Consider the following 24,944-nt stretch of genomic DNA (forward strand, 5'->3'; position numbering starts at 1 on the left):
TGGCTTGAGGTCACCCCCACTCCACCCTCTGCCATTTATCCACCGGTTACTGTAAATAATCACTCACTTCCTGGTCACTATCAGTCCTAAAACATTTGTCAACTTTGGCCACTTTCCTAAAATACATTACTGGGCATTTTCATTGCCTTTGCTTTCTGAGTGACATCTTTAGTAAAAGTGCCCCCTTCCCATCAGTCTTTGTCAACCAGGCCTGGTAAAAATAGATAACTTATCACGATGTTTCCTGTTGTGTACGAAGCAAGTATCAGATCTGCAATTACGGAATGTGTCGTGGTTGGAGGAATGCGCTCTTGTTATGCCCATAGCCACTTACCCGATGTGGTGAAGTACACGTGAAGCAGACTGGCAGCCAGGAGACCTGTCTATGAAGGGCCGGACTAGCAAAGGGAGCACCGCAGTCAGGAGAGGGTGAGGCCTCTGCCACCTCTCGTGTGCCGCTACCACCTCGGCTGGTCTGAGAGAGGTTGGCAGTCAACTGTGATGAAGAGTCCCATGTCTTACTTAGAAACCCTTTTCTCCCAGAGAGTGGGTGACATGCGTGTGGCAACCTATTATCTTCTATCGACTCCAAGTGCCTGGTGACCAGGCGCTGTGGTCAGACCCCTCTGGGACGCCATAAAGGGAGTGTGCGGGGCGCTAGGCTGCGCAGGACCCTTTTCAACCAATAAGCTGAGCAGGCCCAGGGATCCTGGAGGCAGAGGACCAAGAAAGAGATCAGAAATCTGTTACCACCCCGTCTATGATGGAAAGGTCAACGTGGACCTCGGAATGGGCTATTTTGCTACCGTTTGGGCCCTTCCTGAATATCCCCCACCAGACTTCCCATCGGGTCCACTTTCCCCATTCCATAAGCCCAACTGAAACGAACACCCTCTTGATCTCTGCATGCGATCCCCAGGCCCCTCACACCTCCAGCACCCCACCTGCACCCAGCAGCCAGAGGAAAACCGTTCGCGGCTGATTCTGACTCAGTGCCATTGTCGAACAGAGTAAAACCGCTCCTTAGGGTTTCTAAGACCGTCCATCTTTATGGGAGCAGACCACCTCACCTTTTTTCGCCATGGAGCTGTAGGTGGCCTCGAAGCCCCCACCCTGCCATTGGCAGACCCACACCTCACCCACGGCGGAAGGTGTCACTCTGAACTCGTCTTCTATTCGCTTAGTCCAAAGACTAAAAGGCCCAACTTGGTCTCTTGGCACCTTAGCTTGCTACTTTCTAACCTTCCCTCCACCTCATTCCCCGAAGGTGTTCATTTTGCCTCTGAGACCCAGGCGTTTTCCTCAAGTCCTGGAAACCAAGCATACTCCCATGTCAGGGCCTCCCCTCTCCTCTCCACCTTGCCAGCTCACACTCCTCCTTCGCCACCACTTTCTTTGGGGGCCTCGCTTTAGCTATCATCCCGTTCTCCCGCGGAACTCTGGCACCTTCAGGTCCGCCATTTATATGGGCGACCATGTGATGAACGCTCACTCCTAGGGGACCTACAAGCTCCAGAGACACTGTCTCTTATTTACCCCTGTCGTCCAGTTCCTAAGCCTCTGTCTGGCAGTTGAGACCGATGAAGAAGCAGAAGCTTTCCCTGCCAGGATAGAAGCACAGTGTACAAGTGCCCAGACTTAACGGCCCTGGGCTTCAGTTCTGAGTCTGCCATTGGTGGGCCTGGTGAGTCTGGGTAAAGTGGAGTGGCCCTGCCTTAAGCTTCCACCTTCTCACTAGTGAAATGGGCAGCGGGGGATCTCCACACGGCGGCGTGAAGATGAGAGAGAACACATGCACCGGGCAGGGTCTCAGTGAAGGGCAGGCATTATCAGTACTGTCCCTATTAATATCCAACCCGGGACAGAAAGCCCTCTGGTGCGACCACCACGCTCCTCAGCGCAGCATGACAGAATTAGTACTCACACCCGAAAGGAAACAGATAGTAACATTTTTTATTAAATATTACAGTGGATCAAAAAGTACAAAATATCTCTTGCCTGCTATGTGATTGGGAAACTATTGGCACGTAATACAGTATCAAAAGCAGTAATAAGTACAATTTGGAAAACATACAAAATCGAGTGTTTATAGTTGGCTCAGCATTCTTCTGGTAGTGTTTAAATGAATGCAAAGGTTACTCAATAACCTCTCCATTGGGAAATTATATAATATAACTGGGCCAGGTTGCTATATACAAATAATCACCTTACAGAGCATAGAAGTTACATAGCTGGAGTCACCAAAAGTATACAATATTTACAACACAGGAAAGTTTAAAAAAGTATAAACAGCCAAGAGATTATGCTGCTATTCTTCAGACGTATTTCAACCATGGGGAGACAAGCAGAATATCAAACACATCCACAGCCAACACTGGAGCTTAAGTGCTCGAGATCATCATGTCAGTGGGGTGGGTCTCGCCGGGGCGAACCGCTCCCATAGCTCTTTAAAACAGGGACAAGGGTAAAACTGGACCACATGGGCCTTGGCTGACCACCACCAAATGTGACTGTGGAACAACAGTGAAGAGAAATAAATGGTTCTCTTTGAAGGCACACTACATAAAATATATACTTATATATTTATATATATTTTGTGGGATCACCTTGAAATTTCCATCAGACATACCAACACAGTGAAATACAGTACTTGAGAATTCATGCACCAGGTCAGAAAGTTGTAAAGTCAACATTGAGTTTTAACAAACCCTTCTGTAATATGCCCTGATAAACGAGTGAACGAAAGAGCTTCTAGCTAGAAAATAAATTAAGTCAGTCCTGTGGCAAATATTACAAGTTCGAATCACTTACGAGGAGAATGCTTACTTCTGAACTCAGATGGTTGGGCTCTGTTTTATGTTGCCAAAAGTTAAACCAGAAGTTGCTTGGAAAGTTGTTTTTTTTTTTAAATACTATTTAAAATCTCCAAACCTCAATAAATCAAGTACTTAGTGCATTCTGAATTTCAACATTTCTTGGAAGCCACACTCAGTAAATATATTTATGACTCCGCTGCCAATTAGATTCCACAGCTTCCTTTACAGAACTACCAACAACAATGGTTTGATTGCACAAAGCAAGGCTTGTGCAATTCCATTCAATAATAAGGCCCCTTGAACTCAAACAATGCAAACAAAGCCCTATTTAAGACTTTAAAATAAAATAAAAAAGTAGCTCTCGGCCAATGAAGAATTCCATGGTCTTTTTGAAAGAGTTCCAAGATTTCTGTTCAGAGTTATAAAACAAATACCGTGCAGCTTCTGTGGGGAAAACATATCCCCACTTCCCTGTATTTGTCCCCCTGCTTTTGCTGAGGGTAAGCGCTTCCCCAGACAGAAATAGTGACTCCCCTCCGAAGAGATGAGAGAAACCAAAGCTAGACCATGTTAACATTGTTTGAAAGTGATGTGATCTGATTCCCACGTGATGAAACCACACTGCAATCACTGCAGTGGGGAAAACGCAGCGCCCCAGCCCCGGCCCCTCTGCTTCCGAAGGAACAGGTGAGCTCCAGCAGGGCCAGCCTCCCTTGGCTTTGAGAAGAGAACTCCTACAAGCCAGATACAACCTAGCCCAGGTTTTCTGCAGAACCACCTAAGTATCTTTTTCCTTCCATGTCTTCTAATTCTGTGACCATTCGCTCTAGTGCAAGTCTTACATGTGTCCTGGCTAGCCCCTTGCTAGCTGGAATTGAGATTTTTCTTTTTCTCCCTCTACTTTGTGCAGTCGCAGGATAATCTGCACTCGCACATGAATAACCTAAAGTCTACTAGTCTATCTATGGTTCTATTAAATATAGCTATCTATATATATTATTCCACAGGAAGGTAAATAATTAATTGAAGCAAATGGAACTCTTAACACTGGATCTCTACATTCTTTTGTTTCCACCTTTGGATATTGAGTATGTTACATTGTATATTTGGCTTTCATATCATGGAGACATTTCAACGCAAATGGATGGCATGCATGGCTTTGTTTAAGAGCCTCGGTTTGACTGTTAGATTTCGGTATTTTTCAGTCGAGTTACCTATTTCGATGTTGAAAATTGTCACCAATTTTCATAGAATTCATTATCTCAGAGGTAAAAGACTTGGGTAGCTATGGTCCTATTGTCTACAGGTAGTGTTGAGGGACGGCGCGGATGGAAGGACTGGGAATATAGTCAAAACAGTCGTCAGCAGGGATGGAACTTGGAAACAAATCCCCTCTCTCTTGATCGAGTCTAATACACTTAGAAAATGGGTCCACCCCAATGGGACATGTTCTCCACGCCCTCTGACCTCATGGACGGCTTGACCATTTATTCCCAACAATAAAAGCAATCAGAAAGTAGACTGTGTTGCCAGGTGAAGAAAAAAAAAGAAGGAGGAAGGAAGAAAGTCAAGGAAACAAGCCACCTTATGTGAACATACACACACACACCTCACGGCCCACAAAACCAACGATGACAGACGGGGTTTGAAATGGGGACTCCAGGGAGTCAAGTATCCTCAAAGATGTGACCTGCGAGCTTCCTTCTTGGGAATAAAGGCAATGTTGCCCGTACCTTGGACTCCAAAGACCCCGGTCTCGGGAGAGTATCTGGTGTTCAGGCCTCCGGAGAATTCAGCTCCGGCCTGGTCTCCCACCCCCTCCCCCAGACCACTGAAAGGGATCCGTGCCAACGCCAATGTAAATCATTTTGGCTCCTTTTTCAATTTCTGAAATTCCTAAAATATCTGTGCAGCCCACAACTATGTCCTCTAGACTCTTGCTATTCAGCAGCTAGCTGCCAATGAGGTTTTTGTTTGGATGGTTCCTCTGGTATGTGGGGCAGCTTCACAGCCTAGATAAGGTGAGTACAATGCGCAATATTTGCACATCGCCCGATACTTCAAAGCAAAGCACTTGGCCGCGTACGCAGCACAGACGCTCTTTCGAGCCTGCCATCTCCGTGGAACCACATCCTCAAGTCACAGATCGGCAAAGGGGCGCTCTTTGCACTGGGGTGTGCTCAACAGATTTCTTTCCAATTGTTCCACTAGAATCAGTTGCTTCAATTTGTAAACAATAGCTTTCACCACCCAAAGCTGCTCAAAATGATAAGATGTGGAAAAAACGATAAACACACATCAACCGCTAGGACAGTCAGTCAGCCTTTAACACAAAACCAAACCCCAAACACAAAAGACCTGCACACAAAAGTGATACTGTTTAATTAAAAACAAAACCAAAAAAAGGGAACTGGCTGAAAATGAAACCACCTGTATATAAATTAGGTAAGCAAACAGTGATACGGGTAGTTTTTTTGTTTGTTTTTTCGTTTTTAAAGAAGCAAATATATACAGTTAATTTAACAGTGTTTTACTTCTCTGGATTGTTTAATAGTGTCAACAGGAAAGGTCTATTGAAGTTTCACTATACATTGCATTGCTGGAACCTTGGAGAGTGTGAAGAAAAGCGGGCATCCCTTGGCATCCGCGTGCCAGCCTCCTTGCCCCTTCCTTTGAAATGCCTGCTCCCTCTTTTACCCCCACCTCCCCAGATTGCTGTCTGCCCATCTGACAGGGTCCTGTAAGTTCTTTCTGTGGACCCATAAGTCCCTTCTCAGAACCTTCTTGCAATTTTGAAATGGCCCGGGAGGGGGCGCAGGAGCCTCCATGTTGGAAAGGGGTCAAGACTGGCCATCCAAAGCAGGAGCCACCCCAGAAAAACCAAGCATGGTCACCTCACCTCTTGGCCCCTCTGGCTGGGGCTGCACTCGCCCCCAGACCAGAAGGAATACTGACTTCTAATTCCATCCGGCATCCTCCCAGGGTAGGTGGTGCGACACTCGGGCGGCCACGCCGGTTGGGAACGCAGGCCGGCCGGGCTCACAGTTTTGTACTGGGGTGCACAGAAGACAGCTGGGAAGCTGGGAAGGCAGCTTGAGGGTTGATAGCAGCTAAGGGGTAGACGCTGTTGTGCAAAAGGTCACCGTACGAACTTCCGACGGGGGTGGTGGCGGCCAAGTGCCGGTACAGCTGTTGGGAATTGGTGGGCGACGTGAAGATCCCTCGTTGCATCACCAGCGAGTGGAAAGCCAGGGGCTGCATGAGCGGGGAAAGCACACTCTGGTTTTTCAAGTACTGCAGAGAGTGCGAGTAGCCAGCTGGGAGCCTGGAGTTGAGGCCCGAGTTACACAGGCTCCCGGAATACAATCCTGGGAAGAGAGGGGAGGAGAGGGGAAGCTTGTTGCCTTCCGCCCCACCCCCCGAATGCCCACCGTGCACCGCCTTGCCACTGTCGCACTCCTGCTCAGAGGCCTTCTCCTTCCCGGAGCCCTCCTTGGAGGTGTCCAGGGGTGACACGGCCCGGGCCTTTTTCCCGGCGATAACGAGGTCCAAGTCCTCCAGGCTGCGCTTTATAGGGCGCGCCGAGCCAACGTTCTGGGGGCTCATTTTCCGGTGCAGGATGGGGTGGACCATGCCTTCCATCTTCCTGAAATTCTCCAGTCTCATGTGGGGAGGCTTTCCTGATCTCGAAAGTGACTCAGGGTATTTTTTAGGGGCCGCCGACAAGGTCATGGGCGAGACCCGGCAGGCTTTGGGGTGACAGTCTCGGCTCTGGCTGCTTATGACCTGGAACTGGGAGATGCCTTTGCCCTCCTGAGGCCCTGCGGCCGAGTGGGCCAGGCCCAAGACCTTGCCCGTTGGTTTGTGCGGGTTCTTGGGAAGGCTCAGATCTGTTGGCTGATCATCCGTGGTGGGGCCTTCCGCTGCGGCCGGTTTTTTGTCTTGCAGATGCAGAGATGCGAGATAATTGACATGCAGCTTTTCTGGGTGTTTGTGGGGCGGGAACGCGCTGTTTTCTGATTCCCTGTACATGTCCCTGGCAGGGTATTTGGATGCCTGTTCATTGTGAAGGTGATGTTCGGTGTGTCTGTAGAGGCTGTGGAGATGGGGAGACGAGTAGAAGTCCGCCAGGAAACTGGGCATGTGGGAATGGGGGAGCCCCCTTTTCTCTGACACCTTTTCCTTGCCCTCTTGCATCTCTTGCTTCAGGACGTAGGAGTCAGCGAGGGGGCTCAGGTGATGCTTGGAGAAGCTGCAGCGGTGGGTGTCCGATCGACTCAGTTTCTCGTGCTTAAAAATGTCATTGATGGTCTTCCTCTCCTCAGAGGCCTTGCTTTTCACACTCTGGACATGCTGGATCACGGAGGGCCGGTTGACTGCCAGGTGGTCAGTGCTGTGGCCATGGTGAGCCTGGGACAAGTCATCCCTGGCGATCAGCTTCTTCTTACTGATCAGAGGGGGCGGAGCGCCGTAGGGGTAGCTGCTGGAGAGGCTGGCCCCACTCACTTGGGATAGAAGTTTCTTCTTGGCCAATGGGGACATGATGCCTGGGTTGCCCCTTGAGTAGAGCAGGGGCGTATAATTGAGTCCATGGTTCTCATTCATGGGCCCGGTCAGGTCTTTGTCTTTAAACATGTCAAAAGACTGGACCACCAGGACTTTGGGTGTCTGCTTGAGTGCGTTGTGGATGTCGTCGGTGCCTAGCTGGTCCACCTTTACGGTGCAGTTGGCGATGTAGTCTGCCACAGCTGGTAATTTTCCATCTTCCATCTCATGTGCATTGGCCGAGGGTGGCTGTGCTGCGGGGAAGCCAGGCGCTTCTTGGAGTTCGGTGGCAGGGCTCTCTGTGAAACGGCAAGGTTTGGGCTCTTGTTTTGAGTCTACTTGGGTACTGGCTGAGGCGAGCGACGGTTTGCCAGCCGCTGGGAGAACTGCTGGGTCCCTCTCTGGGGCCAGAGGTGCACTTGGGAGTGAAGGTGCAGGGCCCTTCTCTGGCCCATCCTCTACCGCCTGCTCACCGCTGGAAACCTGGTCTGTTTCGTTGGCCTTCTCTGGGTCTGATCTGGATGTTGGGGGCCGTGATGCCGAATCCGGATGCACTTCCGCTTTCTTCTTCATATCTGTTGTTGGGAGCGGCTCCGTGACACTTTTCTGGTTTAAAATCTCTGGTTCTTTCTCATGCTCGGATGACACCTGATGAAATATTTCAAAAGACAGTCAGAAGGAAGGCAAACAAACACACTGATGCTTTTTTTTTTTTGCTGTGCAATAGACTATCACACACAAGGTGTTTTTGTCTTTCTTTTCTTTTTTTCATGAAGAGATGCTTGTCAATCAGCTCATGGGGTTTCTGCAGAGCTTTATTACTCTCCAATCAAAGTTCTAAACAAAGAAATCTAAATTACAGAAACATGAGGGGAAATATGCATATTTGTTTTAGTCCCTTATGAGACACCTATCAAAATAGCAGAGTGCTATGTACTGATGGTATATAATCATATCTCTCCTTGATTCTAATATATAGCTTAATTCCGAGGTTGTCAAATCAGTCAATTATCCAAATGGGTTTTAAATTAGATGTTGTGTTTTATGACACTCCAGAGAAAGATTTTTTTTTAAGCGTCTCTCTTGCAAAAACCCCACCAATTCCATGTAAACAATAAAATCCTTACTCTAACCCCTGGCCATTCTTTCAGAGAGCAGAACCCTTCCTAAGGGGCTCAATACAATGATGGTTAGAGATGCCAAGTGTTACTAGTAATCTTTAGGTAGTGCCACAGCACATACCAAAGGTGCCAGAACGTGGAACAGTTAGGCGGACAAACGGCCGCCGACCCACGTGAGAGAGGACACTCCATTGTTCTGGACCGTGGCAACCTATGTGTCTCTTAGTGCTCACAAAGTTGTCAAAACTCAAGCAGTGAGTAGCATCAACATTATAAATACAGCTTCTCTGTTCACTGAAATAAATTACAGCCCGCAACGCAGCATTCTCTCTGCATCTCCATGGACGGAAGCTGTGGGCACAATTCGACCCATTCATCATATTATGTAGCCAAGTGAACTCTGATCTCAGACACTTATTCTCACTTTCCATTTGTGACACAGCCGAGTACAAAGCCCTTTCACAATCGCTGCCATTCTGCCCTGACGTATCACAGTGGAAGGCACACATAATGCAGTTGTACTGAGCTGGCTTTGGGAGGGGTTGGGGAGGGGGGGTTCATCCATCTCATCCATTCTTCTCGGTTCAGAAAAGAAGTCTCAATTGCATTAGTTTATTGGGCAAGACTGAAGATTGTGGTGCAGGGAGGCTTAAGGACAAAGGATTGAAGGAATCACCCCTATTTTATGGATGCTTCTCTCCAAATCTACTTAAAGACATCTTTATTTATTTATCATTCCTAAGACACTTTGTTTACTGTCTTTTTTTTGGGGGGGGGTGTCTGGTGGTTACTAATAGTTACGTTTTCTAGTACAAGTATCATTACTTGTTCTACATTAACAACCATCATTGGTCCCTTGAACATCACTACCTAAAAATACAGGAAAAAAATGAGTAAGGCAAGAGGGAAAGGCAAATAGCATTTAATTGATTAGTTTTTGCTGGGATTGTCATTTAATGTGGAGCTCTAGGAGATTTGCAACACCGATGCGGTTCTGTGTTTCGTCACAAGGAGTCCTATCGCTCCTAGTCTCACTGTGTAAAGGTGACCTTTGAAAGTCAGGCAGAAAAAATGCCCAAACAGTAAAGGATTCTTTTCTCTTGGATGGAATTTTATGAGCGGATTCAGTATTTTAAGTGATATCGTCTCATCATGCAACTTGGACTCTGAGTTGCCTAAAGATAGTGGATTTCACCAGGATGGTTTTAAGCCGTCTTGTCTCCACCGAGTTCACTGCTCTGAGTTGTAATCATCAAAAATTAAAAACAATGAAAACGCCAGTGAAAGCAATGAGATCTAAGCACCCACACACACACAAGATAATAAATCAGAAGAACTATACCCAATCAAGAGTATGGGTCCATGTTTGAGGTAGAGTGATTCTTGTCATTATTGCCATCCTTGGAGAGGGTGTAAGATTCCCACCTGGTTCAGATAACCTGCTTATGACCACCTTGTGAGGCAAGAGGCACAGAAACCTCCCTGAAGGGAACTGTTTGGCCTTTAGGGATTTCTGCCAATAGACTGCCAAGGTGTTTTTAATAAATTCCCCCCAAGGACGTGTTATAGTTAACCCTAGGTTTCCTTTTGGGTGTCTTTTAAAGTGAGCTCACTTCTTCCCACCAGGTACCATTCTGGGGAAAGGTAATCTCCCAAGTTGACAGACTCAGTGTCTAGATAGACCTGCTAGTTCTCCCACAGCTGACAAACCCACTGTTTCAAACCTCATCCTCAAAGCAGAGCCATTCAAAGATCAGTAGGCTCCTTCGTCCTCAGCTTGACCTTCGGTACTTTACCAGCACAGTACAAATGGAATCTCATAGGACGCACTGATCAGAAATCTCTACGAAATCACTGGGCCCACAGGATAAAGGATGACTGGAATGCGGGCCTTCACTTGGAATTTCCTTGCTTTGGGCCATTTTATGTAGTAAGATTGCAGATGTTGAGAAATCTCTGTATCATCGCTCTACCCCCTTTAATTTCTAGAGCTTAAAATAATTAAGCCCCCACCCCAAAACAAAACCAAACCCAAAAAACCCCAACAACAACAACAACAAAGAAAACCCACCAAACCAAACAAAAACTAACAAAACTCTCCTCTTGGCATTAAAACTATCTCCTTCTACTGGAGTCGGTTGGGCAAGTTAATTTCTAGTGAGGGAGGGTGGTGTGTACTGTGTGTTTGCTTTCAGCCAGTGTTTAATTAGGGAGTCTCTTATGTGTTCATTATAAACCTGATTTTTTAGGGGGTGTTTAATATCAGGACGAAAATTCCCTCTGGGAATGAATCCTAGAACATGCTGTCTCCAAATGTGGCTGCTGAGTTTTATTATGGGCAGCAGGGTTTTCTTTTTTTATTTATTATTATTCATGCTGAAACAGAGCCCAGATCAGCCTCCATGGCTGCATCTACACTGACAGTAATGGCTTCTATCAAAAGGGCTGCGGGGAGCTGGGGCTTGTTTTAAAAGGTTCAGAAACTAAATACCTGTTAACGTGAGAGATAATAATGGTTTCTGAGGACCCAGTTCAAAATTTCCCTATAAATAATATATACTTAAGACGTTTCTAAATTGGTCTCAACTCAAGGCTGTTGCATCGGAGTCAATTACAGGGGACAAACAGCCTCTGAAGTATGCGAGGCGGTCCTGCAGAGAGTCCTGGTACCTCGATTTCTACGCTCCCCTCGCTTCCCAGACACCAAAGGCATTAGTTACCCCAACTCCTCAGACCGACTAGCTCTAAGATGGCCGAGCAGCCGTCCCCGGCAGAGAAGGTTTCAGTGGGATGAAGCTCTGCCTCCTTCTAGATTTGGTGTCAGTTTTCAACAGACCACTCACCGATGGCCTCCTCTGGCTCCTATTCTTGGCCTGTCCCAGACCCATGCTCTGTAGTCCATGTTGGCTCCTGAGCAAACTCAGAGCGGGGAAACTGTCAAGTTGAGATGATTTGCCTTCTCATTCTAGCCACGCTGCTTCATGGGGACACGGCCATGAGGCAGGAGGAGGGCAACTCACCTCTGATGTGTCCTGGGGCTTCGGGGCCTTCTCCTTCTCTTTCTTGCTCTTGGGGTGTTCATGTTTGATGCGCTTGGTTCCTGAGACCTTGGTTTTCGTCTCGTTCTCCTGTGAACTGCTCTCCTGTTTCCGAGGCTTGACTGGAGGCAGGGGCTTATCTTCCTCTCCGTTAATAAACCTTTCATAGGGCAGGATTAATCTAAAAGGATCACAGGATAAACGGTTGATCAGTTGAGGTCATTCCAGTAACACTGTGGCGAGCGGGGGTTGCTTTCTTTTCTCGACCCAACCAACTCATCGAACGAGTCCGCCTCCCACCCCATGGATGCGGTGCTGCACACTGACGCCAGAGTTGAACAGTCAACTTCCCTGATGAAATCAGTAGCTGGTGAACTGACCTCCTCCTCTAAATGACTTGCTCTGGGGTTGGTGAACCTACAGACCAAGGTGCGGGACCAGCGGAAGTAGACAAGGCCATAGCATCATCCTCCCTGCCCACGGCACCTGGCTCATTGCCAACAATGACATCGCCACAATAATGATTGTTGCTGTTGGTTGCTTTACACTGATTCTGACTCCTGGTCACCCCATGCGCGGAGAGTCGAACTGGCTCCTGAGGGGTGGCATGGCGGTGACTTTTCAGCTACAGAACACCATGATTTTCTCCGGAGAGGGCTGAGTGGGTGAAACCTGCCAACCTTTTAGCTAGTTCTTGAGTGCTTAGCTATTTGTGCTGCGCAAGGACTTGTAACAATAAACAAACAAACAAACCAAAAAACGACCCTAAACTCATTGCCATCAAATTGCTACCAACTCACAACAAGTTTATAGGACAGGGTAGAACTGACCCATGAGTTCTGAGACTGAAACTGTTTAAGGGGGTAGAAAGCCTAGACTTGTACCCGTGGAGCGGCTGGTGGTTTCGAACTGCTGACCTTTTGGATGAAAGCCCAACTAGTAAACCCTACATTACCAGGGTCCCCTCATCATAGCAATAGTGACCATTTATTTACCATTCCATCAACAACTACTTACTGAGCACCTACTATGTGCCGGGCAGTTTTTGGTAGGCCCCTAGATATAGCAGTAAACAAAACAACCTAAGTCCTTGACCACAAGAAGCTTATATTTAAGTAGGTACTAGTATGTGTCACATATACAAATTGGCCCATAGAACCCCCGCACCATTCTTATGAGGTTTTTCCCCCTCTAAATAGGGAAGGCAACCAAGATCCAAAAAAGATGAAATGATATGCTTAAGTGCCCTCTGTTTGTTCAAGGTGAAAATTGAAGCTCACACGCCCACAAAGTCCACATTTTCATTTACGTCAAAGTGCAAACCAGACACTTAAGACAAAGGGTCTGTGCGAGACAAGAACAGTGTGACCGAGGGGAAATGTCTGAGGCTCCACCAAGGATCTGTGGCATCCAGGATGAAGGGATCTACTCGGGGGTAACAGGGAAAGGCTGAGGCGTAGAACCTCAGTGAGAAGAAAGGTGGACAGGCCGTTCCAGCCCGGAGAAACAGAGGGCTGAAAATTTTAATTATATAAAATTGCTTTAAAAAGAGGTACATCAAACGGCTCTAGTTTTAATCTGTTTTCCCTTTGCGCCGTAGCTCTTGATCTGAAAGGGAAAAATAGCTGATGTAATTAAAAGGGATGGATTGCATTACAATCTCAGTTTCAACTTCAGTGATTAAAGTTTTTATAATGCATTTGCTATGATTAATGACTCACTGTGGGATTAATACAAGACTCAGCCTTAAAAATATGAACTTTCATACAGCAAACATAATTTGTTTTAAATAAGACAAGTTGACTCAATGAAGAAAATGTACTTGGCTTATAAACAACATAAATCTGTTCAAATATTGGGACTCCTAATTATTTTTATAAACGAAGACACCCAGGCAAAAAACCAACAAAACAAAATAAAAACTCTTTTGGTTTGGGTATTTGTTAGCTATCCTCAAATTGGTTTCTAACTAAGCAATTTGGATCACAACTACTTAAACATGCCCGCTGCTCAAGTCTAGGAGCAGGGATGTTTGTGATCATAAGATTTCCCTCTTCAATAAAATGCCACGTAAATTATGGGAAAATCAAATCCCAATTTATAGCATATTAGAAACAAAATTCATTTACTGAGCATGCTCAGACAAGGTAGTGCAAGGGGGCGTGAATAATGCTTTTGAGCCCCAGATCTGGCAGTGGGCCAGCCATGAAGATCAACACAGCCCATGGGGAAGAGTTATCTTCAGATCCCATTACAAACTGAGTTTAAACATGTTGCAGCTGCTAAAACTGGAAACTGTTCTCTCTATGTAGACATACTAAAATAATATATGGTTGCCAAATACCTGCTTCCCACTGTAATATTACAGTTAATATTTATATAATAAAAAGTATACACAGAAGAGAGAAAAAAGCAATCTTGTTCATACTTGAATGTATTCTGCTTCATCTGTAAAGTCCCCAACTTCCCCCCCACCCCCAATTCCTTTTATCTGCTGGGCTCTTCCAGGAACTTTATCCCCTTCAACATCAAGCAGACTGGGCTTATTTTATTGTCCAGGGGCAGAATGTGTTTAAGATTTTAAACTGGAGAAAATATTTTAAATTGACTTTAACAAAAACATATTCTTATTGGAGATAATTGTTGGGACCGATAGGCTTGTTTAACTTCTGTTTGGTTGCCATGGGAACCCAAGGAGCAAGGAAGCCTGGGTATTGCAATGATCGCCATTTGTTGTGGCCACAGTACCCCCCCCACATTTCATTTCATTCTCAGATGGAGGTGGTATCACACCAGGGATGACAGCAGTCTTTCCGCATGTGGAGAGACCCAGGAGGGGAAGCAGAGGGTCAGCCCCAGCAGACTCCTCCCTCTGGATTCTGTTGGTTCTGGGACTACCCCAATCTCTAGATAGATTTTAATTTCCTTTTACAAGTTGACGAGGCAGGCTAATTCCTCATTCCAGTTCTTCTTCTTCTCCCCCCCATTCCCCTTTTCTTGTCCCCCCCCCCCAACCCCTCACTCTCCTTCACTCAACTCAGCAGCTGGCCGGCCGCAGCAGTAAAAAGTACATTCTACTTTGCTGCTCAAAGGCCTAAAGCCCAAAGCAGGAAATCTGGAATTAAATGTTTCTTGTACCTGGAAAGAGGCATGACTAAGGTAAAACTGAATCCAAACACGAGTGCTGCTTGTCCAGAGGCGTGTGCATTTATTTGCGAGAGTATATGTGTTGTATGCATGTGTATGTGTGTGTGTGTGTGTGTGATTCGGGATGAGTGAGGGTATGTGTGAATGGGTTTGAGTGAATGTGTGAGAATGTAAGGAAAAGGCCATTTTTTCCCTTCTTTTAAATCATGGAAAGATAATTATAATGGCCCAGAGTTAAAAATAGATAGATAGATAAATGAATGAATGAATGAATGAATAAAAGACTCCAAAGTGAAACAAGAAAAATGGCAGCTAAAAGGTAGCAAGTAGAAATAGGGACAAGTGACCGAGGAACAGGGCATGGTCTCCCTTGGTGCGCACACAGCTGCTGCTTCCTACAGTGATCTCCGTTGGGTGCAACTGGAGATTTTTCTCTGGGAGTTTGTCAGCGGACAACGTCACCACCCCACAGGCTATGACCTTAACACTGCAAGTTTTCACAGACCGAGAATCAGCGTCCATGTGGCCCACTGAACCAGGGGAGCCACTACAGGGTCAGCATTGCCCAATGATAAGGAATTTAATATCATGAAACATGACTGAGCCTTGCTGGTGGTTATTCCTCAAGTAATTGTAGGACAACAAAGATGTAATCCGTTTGCGAACTGTACAGATAAAAGCAAAAATGTACCCCTATCCCCTCAGAATATTTTCAGTGGTTTCTCTCTAGCTCTAAAAATGCGGGCTGGGTTTTAGGTGGGTGGAAGTAATGGTGGAGGAAAGCAATATATTCATTAAAAAAAATCCAGAGAGATTTGCCCTCCCCACCGCCTGGTCCTGTTTTCCTCAATCTACATCTAGTCTCGGGATTGAAAGCTGGGCAAATAAATAGGTCTTTATTATTATTCCGATTTCACATCTCAGATTAGCAAAATGCTTATTTACGATGTCATTAATGGCTCTGAAATAGGTAAGGCATCAAGTATTAAAAATAACTTCTTTCCATAGGCCTAAGATTTGTAGCAGCATGAGATTTTATTTTTCCCTAGGAATAATACAAGAATAACATTTTCCACCCCAAAGCAGAAACAGTAGGGGAGCCTTTTGCTATCATGGAGATTCTTATTAAATTCAGTCACTGTGAAAAGCTAGGGTTTTTTCCCCCTCCACTCTCCTTTCTTTCTTTCTTTCTTTCTTTCTTTTTAAAATAAAGACGACTTAAAATCAACCCAAGTTAAAATTAACAAATCAATGGCATTATAACCTTGATTTATTAGCACCAAGTCACTAAATTATCATGATACACAAAATCACTTGTTTGGAAAGATTTTGGCTTTACTAAATCTCAAGTTAAATAATAGTGCTTGGTATACTAGGTTTTGAGATCTGCCTCATCTGACATTATGAAAAATTCAATACATTTCTCCACAGCAGAAGTCAGGGGTCAGCAAATCTATTACTGTAATGTAAGTAATCTGGCAACCTGCCAACTCTTTCTCCTATTTATTTTTTTTTAAACACCACGGCAGATAATTTTATATTTACAAATTCTAAAATCCTCCAGGGCCCTGCTTCTCTTTCTAACAGAAAGAAGCAGCGTCCTGTAAGGAAGTGTACAGCGCACATGTCTTTGTCATTAGCATTTCATACAAAAGAAAAAGAGATACTTCATCTTTATTAGGTGACACCCCTCTCCCATCCCCAAAGCAGCGAAAAAATCAGGTCAAATCTCATCGGAATGAGTAACCACTACTGTCTCTGCACTGATTAATGCTTGCATGGGAAGACTGAACTTTTGGGCCAAAACATTTAGCAGACAGTGCCCATGAGGAGGTGAGGCTCTATCTATGCACAGGGGTCTGGAAAATGATATTGTAATCATGTCTGGAATGGAGTCAGTCCAGAAAGCGGAGGGGGAAATGGGAAATCTTTGGACTGAATTTGCACCTCACATTCAAAGATCCCATGTTTTTTGTGACACAAAGATGGGCACTTTTCTGGTATCCTCGAACCAGCGTGGGGGTAAGAAATCCAGGCCCAAAGGTGGGCTGCCGCCCTTGCAACAGATGCTTTGAGGAGCAGAGGGAAATAGAATTGGTGTTCGTGTCAGGTCAAAATGCTGCTTCTATTCTTAGACGGTTAGGTTTTCAGTGACAATAGAAAAGCAACGACATATTGGTTCCAGTGCAGCTTCGGACCCGATGCAGTCCCAAACGGAGTCCCTGCACCTCTGAGTGGATTCCACGACTGATGAATTCTAAGGCTTGGCCAGACCGTCTCCCTTTCCAGCCAGAGATTGAAAATATAACTTCACTGTGAAGTGTGGGAAGCAATCTTTCACCAAATATGGGGCCAACAGAAACGAAGGTATACTTTCCCCCTTTGAAGAAAAGGTATACACACCCTGGTTAAGATTCTAACAAATCGGCTCGAGTTTCTTATCTCACATACTGTTCCCTCGCAGGGTGCGAGACTGTGAGTATAAAAACGGAAGATGATAAGCCTTTGTGGTGGGTGGGATGGGGATCAACACAAAATACAAGTGCAGAGAACGGAGAAGTCAGAACGCTGCCTCGGTAGAGACATGTCTCATTGGGTTTGACAGTAACTGGGCTGATTTTTTTTTTTAAGCCAGAAGATGTGGGCTCTTGGTAAAAACCTCCAGTTTGATGGGATGAGTTTCAGTGTAGCCGCCAAAATAGAGAGCAAAGGGTGAGTAGCAAGATTCCACTCATCTAAGAGTGCTGAGAAAGAGGCCTCTGATATCACCTTCCAGCAGATGAGACTGGGGAACTGCAAGCTTTGAACACCCACCCCTGCAGGGACATGCCATGCCACATACTGACCGTGGAGAACAAGTCTGTAAGCAGGACCCCCCTGAGCCCAGCAAGTGGCCAGATGAATGCCACAGAGATCTCGTACACAAGACTTAGCTTGCCCATGAGCAGCTAAGGGCACACGCACTACCTTCTCCATTGAAAAGACGTCGGCAAAAGCAGCAGATGCCAATGCAACGATACCTCAAAGGTGTAGGTCCCACACTATTGAAAAAGACTTGACCACTTGCTCTCAGTAAGGCTTTTTTCTTTGTGAAAATGATCCGATCATTAGGGCCTCCATGACTGCTTTAGGGAGAAGGCAAATAAGGGAAACTTTTAAAGGCATTGACACTCTCTATTTGTCCCTGGAGATGGTAGGAAAGTTGTTCGTTGCACCCTTGGCAACTCTGACACCATCCTCCTTGGTTCAGTAGTAAGCTAGAAGAGGAAAGAGAGGTAGCTGCTAGTAGAACTCAGCAAGAGGATAGCTTGACTTTCATAAAGATGTGCGTACTATGGGACGTCAGGTCTCCTGCACTGGAGCGTGGACACAGAAACTTCAGGTTATATACATATATATATATATATATTTAATTAATCACCTTCAAGTCTGCTCTGACTCAAAGCCCTCCTATGTACAACAGAACAAAATATCTCCCAGTCTATGGGATCCTAAGGAGCCCTGGTGAAGTTGTCAGGTAAGGGGTGGGCTGAGAACCACCAGGTCATCAGTTTAAACCCATCAGCTACTCCAAGAGAGAATGTTTAAAGCCCTGGACACAGGGTCACTATGAGTCAGAGCTGACTTGATGGCAGTGGGTTGCAATCCTCACAATAGCAGGTATGTGTCAGCCCATCTCATTGAGGATCTGCCTCTTGTTGCTGACCTTCTCTCTTACCAAGCATGATATCATTCTCCGGGGATTGGTTGCTTCCGACAACATGTCCAAAGTGAGATGAAGTCTCTCCATCCTTTCTTCTCAGGAGCATTCTGGCTGTGATTTCTCCATAGCCAATTTGTTTATTCTTCTGGCAGTCCATGGTACATTTATTATTATTATTGCTATTCCCCCAGACATTTATTACTCTGTTTAAATTATGTTGTTTTATAACAAGAACATTCACAGATTATTAGGTTTGTACGAATGCCACTATTAATACTTTATATTATTAATTATTAATATTAATTATCACAAAAATAAATTTCCACAAGTTGGTAGTTTTACTTCCATTTTATGGATGAGGAAATGGAGGTTCAGAGCTAAATAATTAAGTGATGAGTCAAAGGCACACAGCTATTAAGTGTCAACATTTGAATCCAATCACAGATCTGGATCTGCCTTCCCTCGGCTAATCTGTGTTACCATCCACTTGTCAAGGTAGAAGTGCATGTTCATACATTGGCTGAGAAGCACCAGTGATAACAGGTGTGCTGGAACACCCTTCGATTACGTGAATTCCGAGCTCCTAAGGAATGGAGGGATTAGGGCGAACACTCCTTTTCTGAGAACCACAGATCTAAGTCTAAGGAGAATCCATGGGCTCACTCCACAGCGGGGTCCAACTCCCTCAGACAGAAGCAGGCCTATGGATTGGGCGCTGGCACAGAACACACTTCTTAAAACATGCCGTGAAAAACCGTGCCGTTATTCTCCCAAAGGTGGTGACACAATTGGCTCAGCCCAACCGGAGAATGGACAATAAAGTTCAAGAAGTGCATCTTCCATGAATCCTGGGCCTACGATAGTCCGACTTCCCAAGTGCCTTGGGTCGATGTTCTTCTCAGTCAAACGATTAAGTTCTCGGGTTGCTTTGCCCCTTTGATGTCTCTCAGCCATTTTTAGGAGTGACTAGATTGGTGTCAAGGACCCCAGGGTGGACTGCTAACAGCAGTGGTTCAAGCCCACCGGTAGCTCTGTGGGGGAAACATGAGGCTCCCTGCTCCTGTAAAGATTTACAACCTTGAAAACCCTCCAGAGGGGTGCCACGAGTCAGAATCCACTCAGGGCAGTGAGCCCAGTTTTGTTGCGGCTGTTTAGTTAGCCCTGTGTCCTCTGAACAAAGATCACATGGAGGATCGGGTAGCTGCACTTACAGAAGGCAGCCTTTCCACATCGGAGACTCAATGCTTATCCACAGGAGGGCACGGACTGTAAACAGCATCCGTCTCTACCCTGCCGTCGCCAATGCCAATCTGAAAAGCTGGCGGCAATAACTCTTCCTAATGAGAAAACAATGACGAACTCAGAGTTGAGTTGCTTTGGACCCGTTTCAAGGGCAGATGGACATTATTTCATGAAGAGTAATGGTCTACGATAAGGACACAGGTTTCCACGTGAGGTGGGCCTACAAATGAAAGGAGGCAGCATGCCTGTGCAGAAGGAGGCAAACAACTATTCCATTTTCGGCGCACGCATGTGGATCCCACTGATGCCGGAGCTGCTGAAATGTTTGACAATCCCCCAAAGCATTTACTATTTTGATCAAACTTTGTAGTAACTTGTACCAAAACAAAATGTTCCAAGAGGTTTTCAATGGAGGAGTTAAGGATATATTTTAATGGTAAACAATTACATTCTTCTGTCATCTGATACTCCCCCTCCCCGCTCCCTCCTTTCCTTTTGGAAACATGCTTTCTGAATTTTCAATAGTTCCTTTGTGAGGGCATCTGTTACTCACATAATTGGAAAGATGTTTGTGCAGCGGCATGCTTGAGACTACAGTTATTTAATCTTAATGATAAAGCCCCGAGGACAGAAAATCATAAGTAGGAACCTCTCGTTATTTATCAAAAAGAAAAGGGGCTCAGACAACTAATCTATTCTCAAATTCAAATTCATGCTTGATGCAAACTATCAATAAAACCTGGGACCTGAAAAGTTTCTTAAATGGTATAGCCTGGTTCAAGGGGGGCAGTGGCATTTAGGGTAAAGACAAGAATGAGACAATAAAGGGGACCTGACAAAGGAAAACTGCTGTTTGGCAAGTTGTGTTTTTTTTTTTTTTTGGTCAAACAAAGAACTTGCTGTAGTTTACAGCATAACACACACACTTGATTAGTTTGTGCCTGCGGGTGTTTTTACACTCAACAGTGTAAACTCCAACTTCTATTAATTACATCTCACATTTGGAAGCAAATTTTGGAATTTTTAAATAGGGCTTGATTTTTTTTTTTTTTTGTTCCTCCAAAGACTGTTGTTGATTTTAAAAATAAATAAATAAAAAGCACCCGAAACTGGTTTTTCTACTCCAGGGCCTGGCTAGGGTTTTGTTTTTCTTTTTCAAAGTTTCCTGAAATATTCAAGTGTTGGAAAGTTAGCAGAGCATTGGAGGCATGCTAGGCGATGTACAGTGAGGCTCCTGCATATGAAATTACCTGACTGTCGCCTGGGGAGAAATTCTTAACAGATGATAAGAAGAAGTTACTCTGAAGCTCACACTGGACCCTCCTACTCAGGTCCTTGGAGGCTAAGTGGGGGCGGGGCTGGGGGCGGGGGCCAGTGTAAGGGCAGCCCTAGAGCCTCAGCTTATATAACTGTGAAATCAACTCATGTCTGATTTCCCGGCCCTGGTGGCACTGCAGATTAGGCATTGGGCTGCAAACCTCAAGGTTGGTGGTCCAAATCCACCAATTGCTCTGACGGAGAAGGACAAGGCTCTTGGCTCCTGGAAAGATGTACACACTTGGAAACCCAACATTGGATCACATAGAGTTGCTACGCACTAGATAGCAGTGGGTTTGGGGTGCTGAGAGGGGCTAGGCAGCCTCGTGTGGGTTTGGGGAGAAGGGAGATGTGAGTGTCCGGTGACAGTGGAACAAAAGTACAGAAAGGGTCACTGGCCGGGTCTCTTGTACCAAGGCTGTGCCACAAAAGTCTATCTGAGCCCAAGAGAGGGGCTTCCCTCTCAGCAAACCACATATGGGAGGAGGGGTCAGCAAACTGGCTCCGGAACCCTTAGCGGCTCTTTCGGGATGTACATGTGGCTTTGAAGTAAAACGGAAAATCCTTTAAGGATATTATTCACATAATGGTACTTTCATTTGTTCATAAAAGATATGGATGGTTGTCCAATGATTTTTAAATTGTTGTGAGTGACAGGGTTGGCTCTTTCAAGTTTTCCAAACCCTGGGCTGGAGGATAACCTTTGAAAATAATACCTACTTTTTTCCCCTTCAAAACCATTTTCCTGGGAGTCAATACAGATATATCATTCCATATTTCAATCACATCAAGCATATTGTTCAATTGCAACCACAATCAGTTTCAAAACATTTTCTTCCTTCTTGAACTCCTTGAAATCAGCTCCCATTTGCCACCACCCCCCTTAATCCCCCTCCCTAATACCTACTTTTGATCCCGTTTTTGAAATTTGACTTGGAATTCTTCTGACCGTTCCTTCCATTACCTGATTCCCTATCTTCTTATATACATTTTCCAGAGTAAAGTATCTTTTTGGTTTGCATTTAATTCCAGTCCAACCACTATTTCCTAACACTTGATATGTTTACCATACTATCCCAGGCACACTGGGGACGCTTCTAGGAAGGTAATAAAATGGATGTACTGCTATGTCTAAATTCTATAGCTAATTTTTTTTTTCTGTAATAGAGATGATCCACCCTAAGTTCTAACCTTCCATCTTCTAGGTCCTGTTCACATTCTGGATGCTTCAAAAGCCTGGTTATTCTGACTGGAAATTCTCTCTTCCTCCTTGGGTTTCTTTTGACCTTATGATTTGTATCTATAGCGTACCTGATTCTTATTACAGTACAGATTCAACTTGTTTTCGTGTGGCCTGGTCTACAGGTCCGATCATGCGATAAGTACGCTGAGGGCTGCAGAACCTCACAAGTCCAGTCGGTTCATAGTGGCTGCCCTCAGGCCATGTTGGGAAAGCTCCCAAGGGTGTGCCTGGGCTCAGGAGAAACAGCATGGCGTTCTCTTAGCAATATCCGCTGGGGAGGTGGTAGTCAGAGCATTTCCTGACTTGCCAGCCCTGTTCTAAACTCTTTGAGTCATACATTCTTCTTATCTTGGAAACTATAGCGCACATGGTGGGCCTTCATAAAACAATGATTGGCTCCTGAGGGCAGTAGCAAGCAAGCAGTGGATCGAATGGCACATTGTTTTCGCCCTAGAAAAGCAAGCGGATCGCTAAGAGAGGGCTTCTTACCAATTTCCAATGTAATCTTCAGCTACTTCGATAGGCTGACCCTGTCTGTGTCCCACTGTCCCCTGGCAGGGGAGCAGGGTATTCAGAGGGACACATATCAGATGGGTGTGGCACACAAGTGCAAGCCGACCCGATGAAGGACCCACAGTTCATGATTTACAGCTTGGCGAAATGAAATAAGAATATTTAAGCAAACTGGGCAAAACCCTGAAGTGAGAGAGGAGCTAGCCTAAGCTTTGCAGCCATGCCACCAAGAACAGGGACAGAGGCGGCTCCAGAGGGCAAGGGGAAGATAAAGGGAGAGTCCCTGAAAGCCTTCCGCCAGCGCGAGGAAGAGTGTTCACATGGCGAAGAGGGTCTTAGCATCACCACTCTGCCCACTGCAGGGCATTTGAATAGAGCCTGGGCAGCCCAATCCCAAGGGGAGTTCAATTCTCATGGACCCCGGCAATAGAACGGCATTGGTTTTTTGTCCATAGTTTTGGGGTTTAACATTCTTAAAATTGTTTTAGAGTTATTGGAACCAACATTGTATCTGTAAGTCAGAGATTTCACATCCAAACTTAGTTTAGAAACATGGAATGTCTAAAGCTTGGGGATTGCCTCTGCCTAAGCCCAGAGTGGGCCTTTCCACTCAAGGCTGGGCACACCGGCTTCCTGCTGTCTCACCTGGTCCACTGTATGTACCCACCCCACCAGCCTCTCTAGGCATCTGAGTTGGAGCCTGGCTACACTGGAGCGCTGCCTCTCAAGTAACCCACGGTGCCAGACGAAGTTCCTAAATTTCCAGTATGTTGCCATCTGAGGCTTTAAAAATAGAACTTTTAAAAAAAGTCTTACAAAATTAGTTTTCTATTTTTATTTTTAGATCTAGCACACATTAGATTATTCTGGCAAATTCAATTGCGAGCGTAAACATACTTATTCGCAGTTCCTATACTTAGCCTGTCACGGGCTAGTGACCGTTCATGGAGGGGCCGGACCAACTCCCTTGGAGTCGCACTGGTCTAGAGGAACACAGGAGCCTGAGAGTCTGCGCATGGCTCTCTGAATTGAGTATTTATAAGCTCCCATGGGGCCAAATAGAGCAAGAATATACCAAGACATGTCCCGACCATGAATAGAATGGTAAAGCATCTCACTTTGCCTTGGCTCTTTTGCAAATATGACTTGCTGAGTTCCTTTGAACTAGATATATTTTTGGTGGTTTGCCTCAAAGTTCGATTGCTGTTTTGTTGTTAAATACTCTGGAGAGCATTGTTAACTCACAGTGACCCCATGGGACAGGGCAAAACTGCCCCTGTAGGGTTTTCTAGGCTGTAATCTTTACAGGAAGACATACCCGCCCCCTCTCTGCTGCGCGCCCCCCCCCCCGAAAGCTGCTGGGTGGGTTTGAACTGCCAAGTGCTGAACCATGCACCCCCTCCCCCCGCCAGGCCTCCTTGGGGGGCAGGAAGCTTCCACACTGCCCCCCACCTTGAGAGGAGAAAGGTGGAGGCTGTAGCAGACACCTTCCCTCCTTCAGCCCCAGTGTATTCTCTGGGCGCGGCGGCTCACCCTGAGCCTTCACCATAAGGAAGCCACCTCAGGTAGTCCCATGGGAGTCTTGGCCAAGAAACACAGGAAAAGCAAAAGGTTAGAATTTGAAGTCAGGCATTAAGTATGCCAGGAGATGAAGCATAATTGCTCATTTCCCCCCACAAACAAATACATTTGTTTATGATTTTGAGTTTCTAAATACTCCGAAAAGCACATCATAAAGTTCTTTTTACCTAACTGCTCCTTTTAAATCCCTAATAACAACTTCATGTGCGCCACAGAAACAGACCATGTAATTTATGCAGGAAAATTAAAACCAGTAATCGGGAATTCTGTGTAAAGATTTTTGTTATCCCCCTCTGCGTGTGCTTAATTTTTCGTTCCTTTCTTTTTAAAGAGGAAAGAAATCTTCACGTGAACACAAAGCCTTTCAAGTGAATTCCTATCTCTGAAAATCAAGCTAAGAGACTTCCATAAAAGCAGCGTTGGTCCTGTTTGGCTCTTTATTGATCAAAGACAGCAATTTGGGGCATCTTAGGAGTTACACAAGAAAGAAAACACTCAAATTAGCCGGGCTCTGCCCTAGAGGAAGGAGGCATTATTTAGTTAGTTAGTTTTATTTTTGCATGATAATTAACAGTAAAGTTGGGTAGAAATGTGCAGCGGGAGATGGCCAGAATAAGCAGGCTTCCTAAGCTTTGCTGAGTTTGAGACGTCTACACAGTGCAGTCTCAAGACGGGGAG

General features: G+C 45.6%; 1 protein-coding gene across 2 annotated transcripts in view; it reads right to left on the reverse strand.

Annotated features, from left to right (window-relative positions):
• Positions 1–1,933: 1,933 nt before the first annotated feature.
• The window catches only part of ARID5B (AT-rich interaction domain 5B), a 198,182-nt gene continuing 175,171 nt past the window's right edge, over positions 1,934–24,944 (reverse strand). For both annotated transcript variants that reach the window (XM_075534830.1, XM_075534831.1), the window contains 2 exons: positions 11,503–11,701; positions 1,934–8,009 (listed from right to left, as the gene is read on the reverse strand). In XM_075534830.1, coding sequence (XP_075390945.1) covers positions 5,856–8,009; positions 11,503–11,701 — 2,353 coding nt within the window. In that variant the 3' untranslated portion in view covers positions 1,934–5,855. The remainder of the gene's footprint in view (positions 8,010–11,502; positions 11,702–24,944) is intronic.

Source organism: Tenrec ecaudatus, chromosome 16 (genome assembly GCF_050624435.1).
Source record: "Tenrec ecaudatus isolate mTenEca1 chromosome 16, mTenEca1.hap1, whole genome shotgun sequence".
NCBI lineage: Eukaryota > Metazoa > Chordata > Mammalia > Afrosoricida > Tenrecidae > Tenrec > Tenrec ecaudatus.